General features: G+C 45.0%; 1 protein-coding gene across 1 annotated transcript; it reads left to right on the top strand.

Annotated features, from left to right (window-relative positions):
* On the top strand, positions 1–26,217 carry LOC144667686 (aquaporin-2-like). The gene is made up of 4 exons (XM_078529139.1): positions 1–360; positions 6,067–6,228; positions 22,004–22,084; positions 26,212–26,217. Exons 1-4 carry the CDS (start codon positions 1–3, stop codon positions 26,215–26,217), a joined length of 609 nt encoding a protein of 202 aa, XP_078385265.1.
* Positions 26,218–26,323: the final 106 nt, after the last annotated feature.

The raw sequence follows: 26,323 nt of genomic DNA, 5'->3' as shown, positions 1-26,323 counted from the left end.
ATGGAGGAACTGCAGAGTGAGTCATTCTGGAGAGCTCTAACTGCTGAATTCCTGGGTACTGCAGTCTTCGTCTTCTCCAGTTTGGCCTGTGCTTTGTGCTGGGCAGTAGGCAGCCCTGGCACTCTGCAGGTAGCTCTGGGCTTTGGTCTGGGAGTAACAGCTGTCTCTGTTTTCACACAAGGCGTGAGTGGGGGTCATCTCAATCCTGCTGTGAGCCTAGCCCTGCTCCTCAGTCTGCGTATCAGTCCGCTCCGAGGTCTGCTCTACATGACTATGCAAGCACTGGGGGCGATCGCAGCCTGCGCCGTGCTGTATGTGCTCACACCTCAGGACATCCACGGGGAGCTGGGACTCAACAAGGTAAGTGAGCAGCAGGAGAGGGAGAGGGACATATGTGTGCCCAAATACTGACAGATCTCATTCCTAACTAGTGACAGCACTTGGCCCCAACCAGTGACAAACCCTGCAAAAGACCAGGCTGATACTGGTGCTAATTGTGATGACAACCTCATTTTGTTCAGAAGCTGGGAGATGATGTTAAAGCTGGACAAGGTGCCGGTGATTAGGATTCAGGAATCACAAAGAGGGAGAGAGAGCCGGAGGGAGGGAAGGAAGGTAGGAAGGTAGGAAGGTGGTAGAGGATACAGAGGGAAGAGGAGAATGGGATGGTGTGCGAAGAAGAGGGACCAGTTTAATTATCAAGTTTGCAGTGTGTGATGTGTTTCTGCTGAAAAAGCATCATCAAATCATAGAATGTTAGAGTATGAAATGAGGTCATTTGGTTGTGTGGGGGCTCTGTGGTAGAGTTATCCAATTAATCCCAAACCCCAGCTCTTTCTCCATATCCTTGTAATTTTATTCATTCCAAGTATTTAACCAATTCTTTTTTGAATCTGCTTTCACCACTATTTCAGGCAGTGTATTCTTAATAACTCCCTGTGTAAGAAATATTTCCTGAAGTCACTTCTAATTCTTTTGCCAATCACTTTAAATCTGTTTCTTCTGGTCATCGACTCTGGTGTCACTGGGGAACAAATTCTGCTTAGTTACTCTAAAAATGCTCTTCATGACTTTTTATACCTCTATCAAATCTCCTCTTAACCTTATCTAAGGAGAATGTTCCCAGCTGCATTACAGGAATCCTTCTTCCCCAGTTACCAGTCTAGTAAATAAGACATAGGAGCAGAAATTAGGCCATTTGGCCCATCGAGTCTCCCCTGGTTACCAGTCTAGTAAATCTCCTCCGCACCCTCTCAAAAGCTTTGATGTCTATCCTAAAGTATGGTGCCCAGAATTGAACTCAATATTCCAGCTGAGGGTTAACCAATGATTTATAAAGGTTTTGTGTAATATCTTTGCTTTTGTATTTTATTCCTTTGTTTATGAAGCCAAACACCCCATTTACTGATTAAACAGCCTTGTCATGCCAGCTTCAAAGATATACACCCCACGTCTCCTCTTACAGATAATAATATCCTGGAAATGGGGAGTCTTCTCCAGGAATGTTGTGAGAGTCAGTCAGAGAGTTGTTACAGCACTGAAGGCCTTTGCGCCGATCAGGTCCAGCTAGTGTGAAACACAGGCCAAATATCCAGATAGAGAAACCCAAGATCTGATGCCCACATCCCTAACCTTCCCCACCCCAGAAATGTAGCCCCATGAGGATTGTTCTCCCCCAGTATTGTTTCTCTCTCCCTCTCAGGATCATTCACCCCTCCCCCAAAACTATTTCCCCCACAGGATTGTTTTCCACACCTCCTCTGCCTGAAATACGCCCCCGCCCCCGCCCCCGCCCCCGCCCCGCCCCGCCCCGCCCCGCCGGATTGCCAGCCCCCACTATGCTTGGCTCCTTTTTTTAGGAGCTTCCTGAATACAGGTCACAACTAATTGACTGCCCACCAATCAAATGTAGTGAATTCCAACCCTGCAAATGGCTGTTGTCATTGCAGGGAAGCTGGGTAGACTGGAAGCAGTCACACATCCTGTCTGATTATCTGATCCTCATTAAAATTAACACAATAGGCTCTGGAAGGAAATTCAGTAAGAGGAAAGGTCAATGATATGCACTGGACATGGGATATGTGAAAAGTTTAAATGGTGGGGAGAAGTTCACAATAGGGAAAATTGTGGAAGATTAAATAAGTATTTGCATTCACAATAACAGATAATAATCCCAATACCCCGCCCCAGTACCCAGTCAGCACCACTCTCTGCTTGACAGTTCTTGACGACAATTTTGGACCACAGAATTACAGAATCTTAATGGCACAGAAGTAGGCCATTTGGCCCATCGTGTCTGTACTGGCTCTCCAAATGAGCATTATGACCTAGTGCCATTGCCCTGCCTTTTCCCCATATCCCTGAACATTGTTTCTATTTAATAATCATCCAATGCCTTCTTGAATGCCTCGATTGAACCTGCCTCCACCACACTTCCAGGCAGTGCATTCCAGACCCGAACCACTCATTGTGAGAAAAGTTTTTTCTCACATCACATTTGCTTCTTTTGCAAATCACTTTAAATCTGTGCCCTCTCATTCTTGATCCTTTTCCAAGCAGGAACAGTAGTTAGGGAGAACTATCTACTCTGTCCAGCCTCCTCATGATTTTGAACATCTCTATCAAATCTCTTCTTAGCCTTCTTCTCTCCAAGGAGTACAATCCCAATCTCTCCAATCTATCCTCATAGCTGAAGTTTCTCATCCCTGGAAACATTCTTGTAAACCTCTTCTGCACTCTCTCCAATGTGTACACATCCTTCCTATAATATGGTGCTGGAACTGTACACAATATTCCAGCTGAGATCCAATGAGTGTCATACAAATTCAGCATAACCTCCTTGCTCTTGTACTCTATGCCCCTATTGATAAAGCCCAGGATACTATATGCTTTATTAACTGCTCTGTCCATCTGTCCTGCCATCTTCAATGATCTATGCACATATACACCCAGGTCTTTCTTCTCCTGCACCCCTTTCAAAATCTCACCCCTAATTTTATATTGTCTGTCCATGTTCTTCCTACCACAACGCATCACCTCACACTTCTCCGCATTGAACTTCATCTGCCATCTATCTGCCCACTCCACCAACTACCCTATGTCCTCTTGAAGTTTCACACCATCTTCCTCACAGTTCACAACACTCCCAAGCTTTATATCTTCTGCAAGTCTTGCAAACCAAGATCTAGATCATTAATATATATCAGGAACAGAAAGCGTCCTAATATTGACCCCTGAGGAACGTAAGACATAGGAGCAGAAGTAGGCCATTCGGCACATAGAGTCTGCTCCGGCATTCAATGAAATCATGGCTGATCTGATAATCTTCAACCACACTTTCCTGCTTTTTCCCCATAACCCTTGATTCCCTTATTGATTAAAAATCTGTCTCTCAGCCTTGGATATAGTTAACAACCCAGCCTCTACAGCCCTCTGCGGTAAAAAATTCCTCAGATTCACTACTCTCTGAGAGAAGAAATTCTTCCTCATCTGTCTTAAATGGGCACCCCCTTACTCTGAGATTATGCCCTCTGATCCTAGACTCTCCTGCAAGGGGAAACAACCTCTCAGCATCCACCCTGTCAAGCCCCCTAAGAATCCTATATGTTTCAATAAGGTCGCCTCTCATTCTTCTAAACTCCAATGAGTACAGGCCCAACCTACTCAACCTCTCCTCATAAGAAAATCCCTCCATACCCGGAATCAACCTCGTGAACCTTCTCTGGACTGCCTCCAACACCAGTACATCTTTCCTTAGATAAGGGGACCAAAATGTTCATAGTATTCTAGATGTGGTCTAACTAGTGCCTTGTATAGTTATAGCAAGACTTCCCTATTTTTATACTCTATTCCCTTTGAAATAAAGGTCAACATTCCATTTGCCTTCCTTTTACCTGCTGAACTTGTATGTTAGCTTTTTGAGATTCATGTACAAGGACTTCCAAATCCCTCTGTGCTGCAGCTTTCTGCAGTCTTTCTCCATTTAAATAATATTCAGCTCATCTGTTCTTCCTGCCAAAGTGCATAACCTCACACTTTCCCGCATTATATTCCAACTGCCATGTTTCTGCCCATTCACTTAACCTGTCTATATCCCTCTGTAGACTTTGTGTTATCTTCACCACTTGCCTTCCCACCTATTTTTGTGTCATCTGCAAACTTGGTGATAGTACATTCACTTCCCTCATCTAAGTCATTAATATATATTGTAAATAATTGTGGCCCCAGCACTGATCCCTGTGGAACTCCACTAGTTACAGGTTGCCATCCTGAAAATGCCCCCCTTATCCCTACTCTGTGTCTTCTATTAGTTAGCCAATCCTCTATCCATGCTAATATACTACCCCCAACACCATGGGCTCTTGACACTTATGTTTCTAAACTTCCCCATATTTACTTAATTAACCTTTCAAACCTAACTTCTCTTCTTACATCAAAGCACCCAGACTAGCTGCGTCTAATTCAATTAAATCTCTCTCACATACACATAGAGACACATATAGACACATCCCACTATTACTCTATTTTACAATAAATTCCAATAACATTATGGATATTATTATATCTTCCTGACACTTCCTCACTGGGATATATCTTTGTTATGAGTCATGAACTATTTTCTTAAATGTCTGCCATTGTCCATCATCCGTCTTTTCTGCTAGACTCCTTTCCCAGTCCATTCCAGCCAACTCTGCCTCCATTCCTTTGTAATTACCCTTATTTAAGTTTAGCACAATTGTTTCCAACCCAAGTTTCTCATTATCAAACTGAATGCTAAATTCTACCGTATTATGGTCACTGTTTCCTAAGGGATATTTTACTCTGAGATCATTTATTAAATCTGCCTCATTACACATTACCAGATCCAAAATAGCCTAATCCCTGATTGGATTCACAACATATTGTTCTAGGAAACTGTCCTGAATACACTCCATGAATTCTTGCTTGTCTCTACCTCTGCCAATTTGATTTTCCCAATCTACATGAAGATTAAAGTCACCCATGATTAATGTACTACCTGTTTTACATGCCCTCATTATCTCCTGGTTTATTCTCTGCCCTACAGTATAGCTACTGTTAGGGAACCTTTAGACTATTCCCACCAGTGTGTTCTGCCCCTTGTTATTTCTTACCTCCACCCATATGGATTCTACATTTTCCGATCCAAGGTCATTTCTTGCTATCGCACTCATTCCATCCAGTACTAACAAAGCTACCCCACCACCCTTTCCTTCCTGCCTGTCCTTTCGAAACGTCACATACCCCTGAATATTTAGTTTCCAGCTTTGACCTCCTTGTAACCATGTCTCCATGTCTGTTTTTTAATTTTTTAAAAATTATTCATTCCAGGGATGTAAGCATCACACACAAGGTCATCATTTATTGTACATCTCTACTTACCATTGACGTGAGCTGCCTTCTTGAACCGTTGCAATCCATGTGGTGTAGGTACATCCACAGTGCTGTAAGGGAGGGAATTCCAGTATTTTGACCCAGCAACAGTGAAGGAGGTGGTGGTGTTCCAATGCGTCTGCTGCCTGTAGTAGAAGGGCTAACATATAGACCTAATGTGGGATTGAGTACAGTACCGCCCACACAGTGGTGGAGAACACCTGACCCACACCTTGGGGTCAGTCTAGTGTTGGACAGAGAGGTGTGCACAAGCCAGCATGGAGACAGCTCCCAGCTTGAACCATTTACAGTATCTATGTACATAGTTCTTGTAGTTAATAAATACATACAGTTAACCTACTTAATACTACAAAGACTTCATTAAGATCTACCAAATAGTATCCAATACCCTACAACACTGCCTTTGTCCTCCTAAGTGGTGGAGGTCACAGGTATGGAAGGTGCTGAAGGAACCTTGGTGAATTGCTGCAGTGCATCTTTGTGTATGGTACACATTGCTGCCATGATGCTAGAGGTTTGAGATTGTTCAGTGGAGCATCATGCAGCATAAAATCTGCTATTGTTATGTACATAAAATAGTTTGAATGTGTCTGAAGCTATGAGAACTGTTGTTTAATCCATACAGTTGTCTAATCTGTCCAAATTACTCCACAGCCTTCTCCAGGAGTTACACAGAGCCAGGCCCTGGGAGTGGAAATCATTGTCACCTTCCAGCTTGTCATGTGTGTATTCACCATCTCACACAAGGAAAGCAACTTCGAAGGGTCTGCACACATGGCTCTTGGAGCATCTGTAACCCTTGGACATTTGGTGGCAGTAAGAATGATACATTTTTTTCCTTCTATTCTTGACACTAATTATTCACTGTCACAATTGATTTTTGTAAGCTAATCATGTAGTTTTTCTATTCCACAATCATGGTGCAGCAAACCTTAGGTAGAGTACGGCCCTGGGCAGTGTACGGTCTTGGTATTCCACAAAGGAGTTACTCATTCTCTGTTTGGTCTCCCCAGTGTAGAGCAGACCACATTGTGAGCAGCAAACACCGTAATACTAAATTGAAAGCACAAGTAAATCACCGCTCCACTTGGAAAAAGCTGGGGCTTTAGATGGTGAGCAGGGGAGAAGTAGAAGGCCAAGTATTGGATCTCCTGTGCCTTCAAGTGCCACAGGAACAGGAGGGAAAGTTGGGGATGACTGAGATTTGGACCAAGATGTCACCAAAGGAACAGTCCCTTTTCCTCTTCTTTATTCTTTCATGGGATGTGGGCATCGCTGGTGAGGCCAACATTTATTGTTCATCCCTAATTGCCCTTGAAAAGGTGGTGGTGAGCTGCCTTCTTGAACCACTGCTGTTCAGTGTTGTAGATACACCCACCATGCTGTTAGGGAGTTCCAGGATTTTGACCCAGTGACAGTGAAGGAACAGTGATATATTCCCAAGTCAGGATGGTGAGTGGCTTGGAGGGGAATGTGCAGGTGGTGGTGTTCCCATGTATCTGCTGCCCTTGTCCTTCTAGGTGGTAGAGGTCACCGGTTTGGAAGGTGCTGACAAAGGAACCATGGTGAGTTGTTGCAATGCATCTTATAGATGGTACACACTGCTGCCACTGTGCCTCAGTAGTGGATGGAGTGAATGTTGAAGGTTGTGGATGGGGTGCCAGTCAAGTGGGCTGTTTTGTCCAGGATGGTGTTGAGCTTGAGTGTTGTTGGAGCTGCACTCATCCAGGAAAATGAAGAGTATTCCATTGCACTCCTGACCTGTGCCTTGTAGATTGCGGAAAGAATTTGTGAGTCAGGAGGTGAGTTACTCACTGCAGAATTCCCAGACTCTGACCTGCTCTTGTAGCCACAGTATTTGTGTGGCTAGTCCAGTTTAGTTTCTGGTCAATGGTAACCCCCAGGATGCTGATAGTGGGGGATTCAGCAATGGTAATGCCATTGAATGTCAAGAGGCAATGGTTAGATTCTGTCTTGTTGGAGATGGTCATTGCCTGGCACTTGTGTGGCGCAAATGTTACTTGCCACTTATCAGCCCAAGCCTGGATATTGTCCAGGTCTTGCTGCATTTGGACATGGACTGCTTCAGTATCTGAGGAGTTGTGAATGGTGCTGAACATTGTGTAATCATCAGCGAACATCCCCACTTCTGTCCTTATGATGGAGGGAAGGTCACTGATGAAACAGCTGAAGATGTTTGGGCCGAGGGCACTACCCTGAGGAACTCCTGCAGAGACTGTCCTGGTGGGAGATGTAGATTGATTGGACGTCCATAGTGAAGAGGAAATAGTTAGGACCAAGAAACTGGTAACTGTTGAAGTGATGTCAGGGCATTGGAGAAGTGATGGATGTAGGGACGATGATACTGGACTTAATGAACCTTTCTATAACACTGGTTCGGTCTCAATTGAAGTAATGTGTCCAATTCTGGGCACCACAATTTAGGAAGGATGTGCAGGCTTTAGTAAGGATGCTGAAGTCTTTTATGATAACAGTTCCAGGGATGAGAAACTTCAGTTATGTAGATAGATTGGAGAAACTGGGACTGTTCCCTTTAAAGAAGAGAAGTTTTGAGAGGAGATTTGATAGAGGTATTCAAAATCATGAGATACCTGGACAGAGTAGATAGAAACTGTTCTAACAGGTGGCACTGTCATAAACCAAGGGACATAGATATAAAGCAATTGGCAACACGGGGATTAACTTTTCTTACACAGTGAGCGGTTAGGATCTGGAATGTATTGTCTGACACTAAGGTGGAGACAGATTTAATCAAGACTTTCAAAAGGCAATTGCATAATTACCTGAAAGGAAAAAACTTGCAAGACTATGGGGGAAAGGCAAGAGAGTGGGACTAGGCAAATTGTTCTTGCAGAGAGCTAGCACAGATACGATGGGCTGAATGGCCTCCTTTACTGCTGTACCTATTCTATGATTGTATTCATTATTAAAAGCCATGTTGGTTGCTCTTTGGTGACAGGCAGTTCCTATTGAAGGAGAATGAGTTAAAAAGTGTCGGAAAGGGTAAAGGTTTTTGGTAAATATGGGGTGAAAGGTTATCAGTGCTTGGCGGGAATGTGGGCTGGTGAATGAGGTTACAATCAGATCAGCCATGATTATTGGATGGCAGAACAGGCTTGGAGGGCCAAGTGGCCTACTCCTGCCCCTAATTCATATGTTTGTAAGTATGTTTGTATAAATAACAACATTAACGATACTGTGAATGGAAGTAGGTTTGGGGCTGTGCAAGAGCAGAGGGATTTGGTAGGACAAAGTTCATAAAGCATTAAAGGCATTGATCAGCCAGCACAAAAATGTAGCAGGATGCTTTTTGGTAATGATAAGTCAAAAAGCAATTAACAAGACCTCAGTGGAGGAGATTCATGGAAAGATTTACAGCACACGGGGGTGCTGATTCCTTTGTGCTGGCTGGAAAAGTGCAGATCCAAGTATTTTTTAAAATGTGGTGAGGGTTTCTGCCTCTATCACCCTTTCAGGCAGTAAGTTTCAGATCCCCACTCCCTCTGGGTGTAAAAGAATTTCTCCTTAACTCCCCTCTAATCTTTCTAACAATGACTTTAAGTCTGTGTCCCCTTATTATTTATTTCTCTGCTAACCGAAATAGGTGCTTCTTATCCACTCTACTCTGGCCCCTCATCATTTTACACACCTCAAACAAATCTCCCCTCAGCCTTGTCTGTTTCAAGAAAATAACCCCAGCCTATCCAATCTTTTCTCATTACCAAAAATCTCCATTCCTTGTGACATTCTATAAATTTCCTCTGTACCCTTTCTTGTGAGATCACATCCTTCTTGTAATGTGGCAACCAGTACTCTAAGCAGTACTCAAGCTCCGGTCTAACTAGTGTTTTATACAGTTTGAGCATAACCTCCCTGCTCTTGTATTCTGTGCCTTGGCTAATAAAGGAAAGTATTCCATATGCCTTCTTAACCATCTTATCCTGCCACCTTCAGGGATCTGTGGACATTCACTTCAAGGTACCTCTGTTCCTTGGCTTCCCTGAATTTTACTATTTTTTGTACATTCCCTTGCCTTTTTTGTCCTCCCCAAACACATTACCTCATGCCTCTCTGGATTGAATTCCATTTGCCATTTTTCTGCCCATCCGGCCAGTCTATTGATATATATAAATATACACGGAGGATTATGTACAGCATTGAAATTCACACGACAGAAAGCATATTAAGGCTTTTGGAGAAAGTACACCACACATTAACTAGGATGCTGCCTGGTATGAAGAAATATAAATACAAAGAAAGGCTTGAAAAATTGAGGATTTTTCTATTAGAATAACACATTATGGAGCAATATGGGTTCAGAGTTGTGAAAAGTTGGGCTAGGGTTGATAGAAGCAGACTATAATGGAGAATATTAACTTATAAAGAATATTCATTTATAATGTAATCGGCTGGACATATATATACATATATTTCAACTTTTTTCTAAAAAGAGAACACTTGTTAAACAAAGGACACGGGCCCACAGCATCTATTATGTTGCATTTCTGAAGGACAGAGCTGCTCTATGGAGACACAGAGCATAATTGTCCCATCCCTCCCATGGTGGATTTCGAAGCGGGCAGGAGCGGAGAATCCAGCAAGAGTCAAAACGTCGGAAACCTACTGGTGTAAAAATAATTTGCAATTCTCCCAATGGTGGGTTCATGGGTAGGCTATCTAGGTTACTAGTGGCATGAACACCATCATTAACATCTTATGAATGCTCACTAAAACAGCTGCTCTCCTCACACTGGAAGATTGGAAGATCTTGCATCTCACCAGCGGGAAATTACGTCGGCCTCAAACCCAATCAAAAAATGAGTGACGTACACAAGTCGGGGCTTACCTTTAGGGCCTTGCTCAGCTCGCAGACATCCAACAAGAGGAAGGTGATAGAAGCCTACAGCTACCAGACCCTGGAGAAACACGTGCATCATATGGTGAATGGATCTTCATCCACATGGCACCTCCTCGAAGCAGCTTTCTGAAGGTGGGCTTCTCCACGCTGCAGCTTCAACTTCCCGGAGGCTTCAGACTTTCAGGGACTGCACTGAGGCTTTGGACCATCTTCCAGGGACTTCGGCAAGGCCTCCAGAGTTCTTCCAGGGGATGGGAGCCTCAAGCCGCAGGATGGGAGGCAGCAGGTACTGATGGGCAGCGAAGGAGTGGGGTGGAATGTCTAGGTCTGAACAGGAGGGTGGGGTGGATGTCCAGATGAACATGCTCACAGGGAGGGGTCTGTGGAGTCCACTTCTGACTCCTCGGGTGTGAACTCAGGGTGGGTGTGATAGGGGCGGGTACTTAAGGTAACCAGGGGCAGAGGGAGCCACAGGGTGGGAGAGTGAGGGTTTGACAGTATCAGGTGAAGGGGTGGCAAAGGTGGCTCGTTGGGACACAGAGATAGACACGGACACGGTGGGGGTGGTGAGAAGGAAGAGGTTGGGGAGGTCAATGTGAATGGGGGTAGGATACCCTGGAAGGAAGTGAACGTGTACATTCACCTGGACATCCTGGAAGAAAGAGAGGGGTTCAGGCTGGAGGGTGTCGGTGGGGAGGTGAAGGTGATGCCGGGGGGGTCAATGTTGATGGGCGAAAGGACATGGGTGACCGGTGAAGGGAAAATGATGGAGGGTCTCATGAATTAAGTGACAATAACCATGCTGATCAAATCAAAAATGAGCAGAGCCTTGTGTTAGACAGGCACAGGTGCTGCATGGGAGTTGGGTCAGTGCATGGGCGGAGATGCAGGTCATCTCAGCTGGACAACAGAAAGGGAGCCACAGCAGGCAGTATTGAATATGGTAGGGACCAATGAGATGAGTTTGATCGATGGGCACTCCGCATGCACGGGGAAGTGCTTGCACGAGGCTCTGAAAGGTACTGCCATAGAACCTTCACCCTGCAGATTTAGTCGTGGGGACAACTGTGTGCAGGAAAAGTGCTTGGAGGAGGTCGTCTCGCAAAGCATCCAGAAGGACACTGAAAGAAAACAGTAGACAATGTGCAGTGAAAGTGAATATATTTGCTGACATTCAATTAGCAATAATTATTGTCTTCACGCATGCAACAAGCTGTGATCAAAAACTTTTGATTTTTCTAGGCCTTCCACTCCTATGTGCTAACCTGACATCCGCAGCAGTGGAGTTTTCCCTCTTGCCTTTGATGATTTCGGTGGTTGTCCACTTTGAGAATTTCAAACACTGCTGCGTGATGTTCCTCCGCCTCTTGCTGACTATCTACCATAAGTTGAAAGGCCACTTCCAGACACTCATCAACCGAATTGGACTGAGCAGGTGGCTGTTCTCCAGCAGCTCTCATAGTGCCAGAGACCTGGCCTGTCCCTGCCTCCAACGGCTGCAGGGACAGGTCAGTGAGTGTTTGCCAGAAAGTGAGCCCAAGTCTGATCAAGAGATGAGTCCCTCACTGAGGTGTGTGTCTATGTGCTGCTGGAGGGTGCAGGTGAGCGCTGTGGTGGTTCATCATCTTAATCCTCGGCTGTGGTCTGGGGACTGTGGGTTCTGGTGGTGTTCCTTTTGGGCCTCGATCTGCAGGTACCTATAAGATAGAGAATGGAGTTTTAGTAGATGAGCATGAGGAATATAAGACTGCATATCACTCACTGTGATTGACAGGATGTGACAGGTGTGATCTACACTGGGTTGCTGAGACAACCCGGTCTCCTCTTCCCCACAGGAGCAATTCCTGTCCTCCCCAGTGATCTGAGCTGCAGCCTCCTTGAACTCAGAGAGGTTCATGGTTTTGGCCGTGCCACCCCCTCTCTGGGAAATTTCCCGCCTGTTGTGGGCAAGCTTGGCTTGGATGAAGACTGAAGAAAGGCATGTGATGAGAAGGGGTGGTGCATAGGTCAGCAAAGATTCATGCCCCCTCTGTGTGGTGAGCCCTCCTCCAGCAGGTCTGACAATGGAGAGTGCACAGCATGATAGATAGGGTGGTTATGATGTAAAAGATCCCTTTAGTATATCAGTGTTGATATGTGTCCTTGCTAATGGTCCCGTGAGATCCCTGAAGAGAGTAGTCATTTGAGTATATGATGCCATGAATAGAGTTTGATATTGGAGGGAATTGAAGGATGACCTACCCTGGTGGAGCAGATGAAATTATTCACCCTCTTCCTGCAATGGATCTCATTCCAGGTGCAGTGGCAGCCCTGCTGACCTCCTTGGTGATGGCCTTCCAGGCCGAAGAGGTGCTTCCTGGAACTGTCCCTGGGATAGAGCACATCACTATGAGCCCACACTCCTCTGATCAAGGCCTAGAGGCTGTCATGTCTGAGGTGGGTTGTGCATGGAAGACACCTGCAAGAGTCTCCTGTAGAGAATGAGATTCATGTGTTTGACTGGCGTTTAAATATGACGCCCGGACCTTCGATCCAGCCAGCTGATGGAGGGGTGGACGAATCAGCTCCTGACCCGCCAGGGCCCGACACTCACCTGTGCATAACGCGGAATCAGGTGTGAGTTCCCACTGTTCCAAGCAGCAGGAAGGGCGCAGCCCACCACTGCACTTAGGGCGGAATCGTCCCAGATTGGCACTAAGCACGGTAGTGGGTGGGAAAAATATCATTTTACCCGTCGGCCGCAATGACGGCTTTTCATGCTGCATTGTCCCAATCCCGCCTTGTTAATCTTGCATTCCCGGGAAACACACTGTTTTGATGGTGGGTGGGCTCTCATTCACCTGTCACGCTGTTATCTCGCCGCTTCCTTACGCTGGCATCATATTTAAAGTACAGCCATGCGCACCTCTCAGTGCTTCCAGCCCAGGGCTGCTGCACAGAAGACATGGCCCTGAAAGGCAAGGCGGCTGCCGTCCCCCGATTCAGTGACGCATCCCTGGGACGCCCTTCTGGACACTGTTGGAGCCCGGTGCAATATCCTCTACCCCCACTCTGGCTGCAGGAAGCCCAGCAGAGTCACCACTCCGGCATGGGAGACAATGGCAAAGGTGGTCAGTACCAACGCTGCACACAAGAGGATGAATGACCTCATCCATGCTGCCAGGGTAAGGCAGCTATCTCATCACTCTAAACTCTCACATTCACAAGGCCATCACACATTCATCTCACTCACTGCCAGCTCGAGGGACCACTCACTCTCTCACATCTCCATCTGGCCTCATCTCCTCTGGAGATTGCCGCCTCAGCCCTCACCATCTTGAAACCACTTCCATAAATCAACATGTGCCCCTTGGGATACCCCCCTTCCCCAGTACAGCCCTCGCCCTGCAGCTTCTTCCCTTGCCTGAGGCCACTATTCCCTCTTCCCCAAGTAAGCCGTACCCTCCAGCCATTGAAAAGCCACCCCCGCCCCACAGCTGGTCGCACAAGTAGAGACCTGCCCATGAGTTCCCTTAAAAGCGATGTAGCACTGCCTGTGAAGCCTGGTGCTGATGACGGTGAATGCTGCCCGAAGCAGGCTAAGCAAAGAAACCTCAATGTCCCAGGTGAAGTGCAGCTTGCCAAGTGCACGTCGCTTATGTTCAGTTGTCAAACACATCGGCATGCAATCACACCGACATGCTCAGACGATCCAGCATGGAGGGGGGATGATTCCGGCAAGTTGGGCTTATAATGATATGCAGCTGTATTACAATGAAGTTCCTAACATACAGAGGCAGGAAACATGGGCATCATTGACAGGCACAGCGGACAATTGCAAATTGGTTTCATAATGTCGGGAACCGATTTTCCCGCCATATTATCCACTCATACCCATCATGATGCCTGATGCCAGCAGGCATGGAAAATTCCACCTTTAGTCTCATAAATGGAAAATTCCACCCATTGAGTGTACAGAGTTCTCAGAGACAGTGGCTAAGATAAGCCCAGGTTGAAACCAGAGAGAGGTCATGTGACCCAGCTCTTGGCTGTAAAATATACAAGATTTGAACTAACAGAGAGTCTGCCATAGGGACAGAAGGGACAACAGACTTACCCCTCTCTCTTTTTCTCTAAAACCTCTCATCAAAGCTGAGCTGTTTGTGATTTGAAAACCTACCAGGAGGCCTCATTGCTGCAAACTGAGAGTTTTTAAGAGCGGATTCCAAATCAATGCAACTGTCTCCAAAAGAAAAGAGAATCAACTAGCCATGACTGCAGAATGACTCTAGTGAGAAATCCAAGTACCAGCAGCTACTGTAAAAAGTGACCCTACAGCTGTAAACAAGCATCCTAACAATGTGTGAATAATTTTTTTCTGACTACTTTTTTTTAACTTGGCCAAAAGTTTTAAGATCTGATACTCTGTAAAGTTTTATCTCTTTTTGTGCATTCTTGATGCGAGGGTAGGGGGAGGTATGGGGTTGTGTTTGTGATTTTACATTAGTGGAAAGTTGGACATATCTGTACATTTTAAACCTTTTGTTAATAATTTCTGCATTTTTGCCTGAGTGAGTTTTAGCAATAAAACTAACTCTTTACTTGTTAACTTAAGGGACCTGGCTAGCTTATTTCTTAACCCAAGCTATATATGGTTAAGTATATATATTAAATAGGCAATTTCACTTCCTTTTTAAATTCAAACTCTGCTATAACCAACCCATTAAAGTACTGAAATGTGATTTGGATTGAAGGTTGATAAATCGCCTGGACCCGATGATCTACATCCCAGAGTGCTGAAGGAGGTGACTGTAGAGATAGTGGATGCATTGATGGTTATCTTTTTAAATTCTACAGATTCTGGAAAGGTTCCCGCAGACTGGAAAGTAGCATATTTAAGGAGGAAGGGAGAGAGAAAACAGAGTACATGCCTGTTGGTTTGACATCAGTAGCAGAGAAAAGGTTAAAATTTGGCATAAAGGATGTGATAACTAGGCACTTGGAAAATAATGATATGATTGGGCAGATTCAACATGGGTTTATGAAAGGGAAATCATGTTTGACATAGCTGTAGCATAGATAAGGGAGAACCACTGGATGTGGTGTATTTGGATTTTCAGAAGGCTTTTGATAAGGTCCCACACAGGAGGTGAGTAAATAAAATTAGAGCACATGGGATTGGGGGTAATATACTGGTACGGATTGAGAATTGATTACAGGCAGAAAACAGAGAGTAGGAATGAGCAGGTCAATCTCAGGGTGGCAGGCTGTGACTAGTGGGGTACTGCAAGGATCAGTGTTGGGATCACAGCTGTTCATAATCTATATCAATGATTTGGATGTGGGGACCAAATGTAATATTTCCAAATTTACTGATAAGATAAAACTAGTTGGGAATGAAAGTTGTGAGGAGGATGCAAGGAGGCTTCAAGGGGATTTGGAGAGGTTAAGTGAATGGGCAAGAACATGGCAGATGGAATATAATATGAATAAGTGTGAAGTTATCCACTTTGGTAGGAAAAACAGAAATGCAGAGTATTTCTTAAATGGTAAAAGATTGGGAATTCTTGATGTCCAAAGGGACCTGGGTGTCCTTATTCATGAGGCAGTACAGCTTTGGTCTCCCTACCTAAGGAAGAATATAGCCAAAGAGGGAGTGCAATGAAGGTTCACCAGACTGACTCCTGGGGTGGTGGGATTGTACTTTGGAGGAGAGATTAAGGAGACTGGGCCTGTATTCTTTAAAGTTTCGAAGAATGAGAGGCGATCTCATTGAAACATATAAAATTCTTACAGGGCTCAACTGGGTAGATGCTGGAAGGATGTTTCCCCTAGCTGGAGTGTCTAGAACCAGGGGACACAGTCTCAGGATAAGGGGTAAGACTGAGATGAGGAGGAATGTCTTCACTCAGGGGGTGGTGAATCTTTGGAATTCTCTACCCCAGAGGTCTGTGGAAGTTCAGTCATTGAGTACATTCAAGACAAACTGATAGATTTCTGGAGACTAAGGATATCAAGCAGTATGGAGATAGCGTGGGAAAGTGCCATTGAGGTAGAAGATCAGCCATTATCTAATTAAATGGCAGAGCAGCTTCAATGGGCCAAATTACCTACTCTCGCTCCGATGTTCCTATGTTACTAGGAGTGGGACGAGGAGAGGAGCCAGTTCACCCCTCCTAATCTGATCGTAATAATTGTTTTCAGTAGCTGTATATTAAGAGCATAGAGCTACAAGTATAAGATTAAATGTAAAAGATTTAGAGCAGATGGCACAAGAAACTTTATCACAGGGTGTTGTGAAGAGCATAGTTATAGAGACTTATTACACTGAAGGAGGCCGTTAATGCCATCGTGTCTCTTCTGGCTTTTTGAATATCTTAGCTACTTTCCATATTGCTTTAAGGCAAATTATGTTGTGGTCAGTATTTGCTAAATGATCTCCTGCTGTAACATTCACATCACAATAGGGATCACCTAGCTAATATTGACCATAACATAACCCAATTTGGAATAATTGGAAACAGACCAGAAAACATTAAGGTAAAAGTGCTCAACCAGGGAAGAGTTATTACTGTATCAATTATTTTAGAAATCTACTTGCCCTAATTCATTTCCTTGAGTCAGGTCCAACACTGCTTCCTCCCTTGTTGGACTGAAGACATTGATTATCAGTGAACTCTCTCGGAACTTCCTCTCCTTCCCTAACCTTAGCATTGTGTTTTTTCCAGACTGCATTAGGATATTTAAAGTCTCCCAATTTACTAATCTACTTCTGTTTCATACCTTTAATAATTTTCAACAAATTTTCTCTTCTATCTCCTTGTTGTTTGGGGCACAATAAAAAACTCCCAACAACGTAGCAACTTGTTTTTGTTCCTTACCTCAGCCAAATAATTGCGTTCTTGTGTAAACATCATCCTTAATCAATACCGACATCCCCGCTCCTCTTTATCCTTCTCTATCATTCCTGATTAATTGGTATCCAGGAACATTAAGAACCTGTGTGTGGCATTGAGAAAGTTTCCAGGTTTAGCGGTTGAAATTAGATCAATGTTCAGTATTGGAGAGATTGGGTGGAAGAGAACGAGAATGAGGCAGGTGTCTTGTCCCCGAGATTCTTCGAATCACGTGTCCCTTTGGCGGAATTTTCCGTGTCTGCTGGCTTTGGGCGTGTTTGGCGGCGTGAGCGGACAATATGGCGAGAAGGCCAAAAATCGGTTTCACAACGTCGTGAAACCAGTTTGCAATTGTCCACTCTGCCCGTCAATGGCGGGCCGTGTAGGCCATGGGGGTAGGGGACATCACAGCGTCCAAAAAGTGCTCAAGGGACGCACTACTGGATCGGGGCTGCAGTCTTCTTGCCTTTCGAGGCCATGTCTTCTGTGCAGTAGTTGTAGGCTGGAAGCACTGAGGGATGTGTGCGCGGCTGCAGTTTAAGTGTGGCGCCAGGTGCGAGGAAGCAGCGAGGTGGTGGCATGGCAGGCGAATGAGAGCCCGCCCGCCAACAAACGCCATGTTTCCTGGAAATGCATGATTAATGAGGTATGAAAAGCCGCCATTGCGGCCGGCTGGTAAAACGTTCTTTTTCCCACCCACCCTTTGTGTCGATACAGCAAGGTGAGTATATTTCAATCCCACAACTTGAAAGTGAATGAGAAGATCTATCAAGATCATCCACTGGGTTAACCCGCCCCACCTCATCCAGAGGCCACTCACATCCATTCGCCGACACAACACTGCCTTTCCCACACCCTGCCCTGTCCAGTCCCCACCCAGACACCGCCCTGCCCAGACCTGGTCCTGCCCAGGCCCTGCTGCATGCAGTCACAGCCGCACCTAAAGTTCTGCCCAGTCACATCCCCACCCAGTCAAAGACCCACCCAGACCCCACCCGCCCAGACACAACCTCACCCAGATCCCAACTGCCCAGACCCTGCTCCGCCCAGTCACAATGCCGCCAATCACAGCCCCACTCAGACCCCACCCCAGCTCCGTGCAGATACAGCCCTGCCTAGTCACCACTGCGTTACTTGCAGAATTGCTAAATAATTGTGTATAATCGAGACTCATTACTTTGGTGTTCTTGACTTGTAGGTGCATTGGCATCCTGTGTATTACTGAGTGCTGAATAATTTCTTGTGGTCTTCCACTGTGCATTTTAGATACTTCCGCGGGTAACCAGATTCCCCGGTATGACCAGAACCTTTTTCCTTACGCGCAGACTAGGCAGTTCCACACCTGCTTATCAGTCGTGTGCTATCTTCATCCTCCTGCGTTCCTGAGTGTTTGGACAGGTGATGGCTCAGCAAGGCTGCCCTAACCTGCCCCGCAAACATGATATGCGCTGGTGAAGGTAAGCCCATGTCTAAAGGTGTCCCTCGCAAGTATAACATGGCAATATTGAAGTCTTGTTTTGTTTCTCTACACTTCACCATTATTGCCATGATGGTGCGGACCATTCACTCAGCAAGACCACTGGGTCAGCGATGGTGTGGCGAGGCTGCCACATGGTTTATGCCCCATTTGGCACATGCGGCCATATAAGTTCTGCCAGTATATTGTGGCCCTTTGTCCAATATAATCTCCTCAGGTGTACAACTGAATAATATTCATTGTGTCTGTCATGGACACGCTCAAGGTGTCCTTCAATTGTTTGATGATTGGAAACTTGGAAAAGTGATCAGTGACTCGGAGATTTTCATTACCACAGTTAGTGAATTAATCAGTTGCAATTTGCAACCAAGGGTCCGATGGGATCTCGAAAACATAAAGAACTTCTTTGTGTTGGTGTCATTGGCGACTCTGACATGCTTCAAACCAATAGATTCTGCCCTTGACCTCTCTGGGACATCCTCTGTCACCAGCACTGCAATGTTTTCCTTAATCAATACTACCACCCATCCTGCTTTTATTCCTTTCCTATCCCTCCTGAACTCCTTGTATCCAGGAATATTTCACATCTAGTACTGCTCTTCCTTGAACCAGGTCTTTGATATAGCCATATCATCATATATGTTCGTATGTGTCAAACATATACCTGTAACTCACCAATCTTATTCACCACATTCTATGTATTTACATACCTGCACAGTAACCCTGGTTTAGACTTTATTACTTTCTCACTCACTCTGACCCCACTTATTAACTATATTCTAGTGCTACCTCCCAGTATTCTGTTCCCCCTGGCATTCCTCTCTGATATTATTTCCTGGTTCCCACACCCCTGCCAGGTTAATTTAAACCTTCTCCAACAGCACGAGCAAAATGCCCTGCGAGGAACTCAGTCCCGGCTCTATTTAGGTGCAATCTGTAAGGCCTGTACAGGTCCCTCTCCCCCAGAGCTGGTCCCAATGACCCAGACATCTAAAGCTCCCTTTTCCACACCATCTTTCCAGCCATGCATTCATCTGCTTTATCCTCCTATTTTACTTGCATGTGGTACCGGGAGTAATCCGGAGATCGACTTATCGAATCGCCAACTCTTCCAGTCTTCTTCGTGCCCCCCTTGCAGCTGAGCCGCCCGTGGTGCCATGGGCTTGGCTCCGATTGCAATCCCCAGATGAACATCACTCTCATCAGTATGCAGAATGGAATACTGGTTGTAGACTGGGATGCACTCAGGGCACTCTGCACTGCCTGCCTGTTCCTTTTTGACTGTCTGGTGGTCACCCTTTTCCTCTCTTCATGCATGCTATTAAACTGCAGGGTGACCACATCGATAAACATGCTATCCATGAAGCTCTCAACCCCACAGATGCGCCGCAATGACGCCAGCTGCTGCTCAAGCTCCGAAATCTCAAGCTCAAGCTGCTGTAACTGACAACACTTCCATCCTGGAGTTCCCATATTTCACAGGATGTGCACTTGAAAGGTTGGAGCAGCCTTGCCATTTCTCTATTTATTAACCTTGTCACTGCTAATAAACCTTACTACTGGCAATAAACCCTACCAGTACTTAGTACACCTTACTAGTGGTGATCAACCTTACTTAAGAATAAAAAATAAGACTCCTGAGTTACTCATTTTTACATACTATTAATAGTTAATATTTTTAATGTTTTTTTAAACACCCTGTTGTTTAGACTCAGTCCTTAGCAGCAATACTCACAGCCTTACGAGTTTCCTGTGACCTCACTGTTCATGTTTTTCTCAAACTCAGGGTTCTCCTGGATTTCTCTCTACCTCTCTCCCTGAAGGAAAATGTGCTTTTATAAGATGTCACTGTAATCTGGATGGTGCACTCGTCAGTGGCTTGTGCCAAATAATTTAAAATGGTTTGTGGTATGGCCTTCTCCAACAGAAAGAATCTAACCATTGCCCCTTGATATTCAATGGCATTACCATCACAAATGCAGCAAGACCTGAACAATACCCAGGCTTGGGCTGACAAGTGGCAAGTAACATTCACGCCACACAACTGCCAGACAATGACCATCTCCAATAAGAGAATCTAACCATCGCCCCATGACATTCAATGGCATTACCATCACTGAATCTTCCATTATCAACATTCTGGGGGTTACCATTGACCAGAAACTGAACTGGACTAGCCATATAAATACTGTGGCTACAAGAGCAGGTCAGAGGCTAAGAATCCTGCGGCGAGTAACTCACCTCCTGACTCCCCAAAGCCTGTCGACCATCTACAAGGTACAAGTCGGGAGTATGATGGAATACTCCCCACTTGCCTAGACGAATGCAGTTCCAACAACACTGAAGAAGCTTGACACCAACCAGGGCAAAGCAGCCCACTTGATTGGCACCCCATCCACAAACATTCACTCCCTCCATCACTGACGCACAGTGGCAGCATCTACAAGATACACTGCTGGAACTCACCAAGGCTCCTTAGACAGCACCTTCCAAGCCCATGACTGTTACCATCCAGAAGGACAAGGGCAACATGGGAAAACCACCACCTGGAAGTTCCCCTCCAAGCCACACACCATCCTGACTGGGTCAAAATCCTAGAACTCCCTCCCTAACAGCACAGTGGGTGTACCTACACCACATGAACTGCAGTGGTTCAAGAAGGGGACTCACCACCACCTTTTCAAGGGCAATTTGGGATATGCAATAAATGCTGGCCTAGCCAGAGATGCCCACGTCCCATAAATGAATTTTTAAAATTTCCACAACGAAATGTTTGCCAAATAGGTACATGTGGCAATTTGTGATACCAAATACCAGAGCACGTGTCTCACGTTCTATGCTTACACAATTGGATTGTGCTTGGGATAGACTTTTGGGGTCAAATGCAATCAGTTTTCTATCTTGCACGATTCATGTTGCTAACGCTTTCTGAGATGCGTCAACCTCTAAGACCGTCTCCTTTCTTGGGTCGTAATGTTGTCGAACACATATCTCTTCTGACAATGCCTGTTTAACTGACTCAAACTCATGTTGATGGTCCTCTTGCCATCTGATATGGAACATCCTTCCTTAGCAGCTCTCTAAGTGACGATGCCCTTTTGGTGAAGTTTGGTATGTATAGCACTAAGAAGTTGAAAAACCCAAAGTTGGAAATGTTTGTGCTATTAACTCATCAAATGTTCCTGTTTCTGTTCCAAAAGCTGCATTAGCCTGTTTAAAACACAGGACTTCAACTCCTTTAAATAATAATGCAAGTGCAACTGCATTGAGTGTTACAGGTTTGTCTTCAGACCACTGTGTTTCTCTTCTTACATCAAAGATTTGGTATCCTCTCACGCTGCTGTTGTACACTATTTGCAGATTGGATTTACTGGATGCAGCATGAATCCTGCTCGATCCTTGGGGCCAGCTGTCATTACAACAAATTTCAACCATCATTGGGTAAGTGAATTGTCCTCACCCCAACCCAGGGGCTATATTTATCTCCTTTCTTTTTAAGCATGTGACACTAGCATTGTCACAGAGCCTATATTTGCATGATGTCACACATCAGCTGAGAAAAACCATTCTGCCCATTGCTGGAATGTATCAGAGGTGGATCTCTGGGGGTTTGAATTCTTGTCACTCAGGGTTTGAGTTCTGATCACTTGGGGTTTGGGTTCTCGCTGCTTGGGGTTTTCAACTTTGTTCATGACACTGTCATTCCTTTATTCAGTTGTTTCCAAACATTAATAATGGAGAGGGAGTGTAGTTGTTACCCCCATATGGGGGCAATAAAAATAGCAGGTAGTTATTTTGAGTTACTAATAAGAGTTATAATTCAAACCTGCCCCTCAACTGCTCCTAGGGTTGAACATTAAGGAACATGGACCAACATGAAGGTGGAGATCAGTATCAAAGAGCAGAGACCAACAGGTCACAGAATAATATGAATGGTTAGAGAGAAAATCTCAATGCTGAAACCATCGTACAGGTCAGAGGCCAGGATTTTCACTCCCAGGTCAGGGGTGCAGAGATGGGAGAATTCCCAGCTCTGCACACACAACATTTAAAAATGGCTGCTTGGCATTAGATTTTCGGTCCAGTGGGGGTGGGGTGGTGGGCTTGTGGAGGGTTAGAATAGTAGTTGGGGTGGGTGACCTGGAAAGAAGTGAGGAGGTTTCCGGAGGCAAAGGTGGACTAGGTGGAATGCCTGCCTCATGGTTCCAGCACTGTGACCAAAAGTAAAAAATAAAGATTAAAATATAAAACATCCCTTTGGCCACACTCTCCCCATACCCCATCCATGCCACTGCACACCACCTCATGCCTTTTGCCCACATCCATGGCCTTTCATACTCTCCATGCCACCTCATGCCTTTTACCTACCCCATGGCCCCTCATATGCTCCATGCCAACCTATGGCCTTTGACCCACCCCCATGGTCCTTTATAACCCCATGCCAACTTCATGCCAACCCATGCCCCACCCACCTCTCTTTGAACTTATCATACAAACTCACCTAGTATCCACCATGGGCAGACCTCAGGATCCATGCAAAGATGAGAAAAAATAAAGTTCAAAGTGTCTATTGCAGACTTCACTTTTTGGGGAAAAAGCTCTCTCGTATAAAATCTCATTTACTGCGTTTGCCTTCTTTCAACTAAATAAAGCCTTATAACAATAAACATTTCATTCAAGTGTTTTTTTGATTCTTTCACAGGATGTGGGTGTTACTGGCTGGGCCAGCATTTATTGCCCATCCCTAATTACCCTCGAGGAATTCACAATTCTTGTAACAACAAGCATTGGAATTCATAGTCCCACATCAAAGAGTCTATAACCTTTAAAAGCTGTCATTCATACTGTGAAATGGCAGGCATCCTGCTGTGATAATGGATGGTTGTGAAATAAGTCATTCAACACTAATCCAGTAATAGAAACCCTCAGGTCTATGTCAACAGAGTAAAATAGTAAGAAATCTTTTTTTTTTAAACACTCCAGACATTTTCCTCAAAGATTCAAAGGGCTAGATCTTTAAATGCCTTGACAGCTCCCTTTGACAGGAGCTTCCGACAGTTTTGACAATTGATGTTGACAAATCTGTTGACAGTTCCAATAAACTTGTCTCCGCAAAAATGGGAAGTGCCGTGTTCAGGGGCGGGACTTATGATTTTCAGGCATTTCCGCTATTTTCACCATAATGGATAGCCTGTATCGTGGTGAAAATCTGGGCCAAAGACTAACATAACACATATGAGATTAATAACAAGGGACAGAGACTAATATCTCCAGACTAAATCCAAATTCAAAACACCTGAGAGAAAGATCAAGAGTGAGAGACATAAAATGTCAGACTAAAGGCTGAGAGGAACATCAAGGGACGGAGAGAAATTTCTAATGTCAGAAACCAACAATAGTGGGTGGAGACCAATATCAGTGACAAAGAGTGATATCCCGGATTGCAGACAAATATCAGGGGCCAAGGACCAACATTTAGTATAGGAAACCAACACGTATGGACAAAGACTAATATAAAAGATCAAAGACCTACATATAAGGTCAGATATCAAAGCAGAGGATCATAAAGTAAGATAAAGGGTCAGAGATGAACAGAAGTGGCAGAATACAACAATAAGGACCAGGGACCAACATGAAGATTCAGAGACTAGAATAAAATGTCCAAGGCCAACTTTAAGAGGCAGAGACCAAAGTCTAGGGTCAGAAACTGACATCAAGGGACAGAGATCAACATAACCAGTGACAGATCAACATCAAGGGACAGAAACTACTATCAACGATCAGGCACAGCATCTAGGGACAAAACAAAACATCAATATTCAGTGACCACACGGGGATAGAAACCAATATAAACACCAGAGGTCAACACAATCGGGCTGGGAAGCTACACAATGTGGGAGAGAACTACAGACTGGGGCAAAGAACAAAATAAAGAGACTCACTTTTAGAGTTAGAGACCAACATCAGGGACATCAATTAATATCTCTGGTCAGAGAGAAACATAAAGGGTGACACAGATCAACATTCAATACAGGATCATAGGGAAAAATTTCCCCCCTGTTGGGTGGGGGAGGGGGTGTGGTGTGGGGGAGTGGGAGTGGGCGCGGGCGGGTGCACCTCCGATCGGCACCCCCGATCAGTAGCACGCCGCCAATTTACATGGGCAGGCCAATTAAGGCCCGCCCAGCGTGACATCCGCCAGGAAGCGCTATGTGCTCCCTATGCGGGCGGGGTAGGATTCTCTCAGCCAGGAGTGTGCCCTTTAACGCATGTGCCCGAAAGAGTGCACAGATCTCCCTGAGGCTAAGTGCTGCCTCAGGGAAATCGGCTTGGAACTAAAATTTGTAATACAAATGATAAAAAAATTTCCCTGACATGTCCCCTCATGTGACACTGTCACGAGTTGGGACATGTCCATAACTTTTATTGAAACCTTTAATAAAAATTTAAATGACCTCATGAAACCTCATCTCACCCGTGGATGAGGATTCATGCTTTTGCCGAAGTCCGCCAGGTCCATTAATGACTTTGGTTAGTTTTACAATGGCCCCAGTAGGCCGTTGACAGGTTGGTGGGTGCACAGCTGACTTGGCTGCGCCCCCGCCCACCCGAAAATGGAAACAACGCAGGGTGACGTCGGGAGTTCCACCCAACATCATCCCACGTCATATTATGTGTTGACGAGCGGACCCCGCCCTCGCAGAATGTTAGACCACAAAGAAGGTAGAGAGGAAAAAGATCAGTTTTTTTGAACTGTTTCCAATGGATGCTCTAGGTAAAATGAACTGACAGACGTACAGATGGGTGAGTATTACAACAGTGGACAGACAGCAGTTGAAATACTTTGACCATGTGACACAAAGCAACCAGATGATGCTGGAAGGAATGATAGAGGGAAAACACACAGTGTAGGTAGGCAGAAGGCCAGGTGGAGTCCAAACATCATGGAATTAGCAGCCTCGAGTTTCACAAGGGCACTCAGAGCGACACAAGGTCAATGTAGCTGGAGGAGGAGAGTGCATGTTGCCATAGCAACCCAGCCTCCCTGAGTTATCTGCATCACCAAACACAGTTCTGTTCTTCTCCACAAGAGGAAACATTCTCTCTGTATCCTCTCTATCAAAACCTTTCATAACTTTAAAGACCTCTATTAGGTCATCCCTCAGCCTTCTTTTACCAAGAGACCCAGCCTTTCAGTCCTTTCCTGATGTGTGTTGCACCCACCTTGAGGTGGGATGAGGGTCCCTGATGATATGTCTCCCATATTTGGCTGAAACAAAAGAAAAAATAGGTGACAGTGTGTGGATTGAAGTAGCGTAAGGGAATGGACCTTGATTTAATACACAATAGGGTAATCATTCATGTAAAAACAAACACATTGAACAGCTAATCAGATATAATAATAACTCATTTCAGTGTTATGATTTTAAACATCTCCCTAATGAGTTCAATAATCTAAGCTTCAATAGTAAGCCTAGCTTCAGATAATCTAATGATTATAAACTTCTGTTGATAGCAAAATAATTATACTCGTGGCTTTTTTAACTCTAACTGCGTTATGAACACAGCACTAAAAAAAGTATGTGATTATTGAACTCTACTACTTGTGTTATGGTTATCTGAGTGGTTGGAAAAAACTATAATTTGGTTCAATGCATGGATTAATCCGGCTTTTCTCAG

Source organism: Cetorhinus maximus, chromosome 25 (genome assembly GCF_964194155.1).
Source record: "Cetorhinus maximus chromosome 25, sCetMax3.hap1.1, whole genome shotgun sequence".
Lineage (NCBI taxonomy): Eukaryota > Metazoa > Chordata > Chondrichthyes > Lamniformes > Cetorhinidae > Cetorhinus > Cetorhinus maximus.
Note: the sequence above shows the minus strand (reverse complement) of the source record. Positions and strands in the feature narration are given on the sequence as shown.

Excerpts from the sequence above, each read along its gene's own strand:
- LOC144667686 (XM_078529139.1), top strand. The coding sequence starts at position 1 with ATGGAGGAACTGCAGAGTGAGTCATTCTGGAGAGCTCTAACTGCTGAA. Across the intron at positions 361-6,066 it reads GGGAGCTGGGACTCAACAAG|CCTTCTCCAGGAGTTACACA; the intron begins GTAAGTGAGCAG and ends ATTACTCCACAG. Across the intron at positions 6,229-22,003 it reads CCCTTGGACATTTGGTGGCA|ATTGGATTTACTGGATGCAG; the intron begins GTAAGAATGATA and ends CACTATTTGCAG.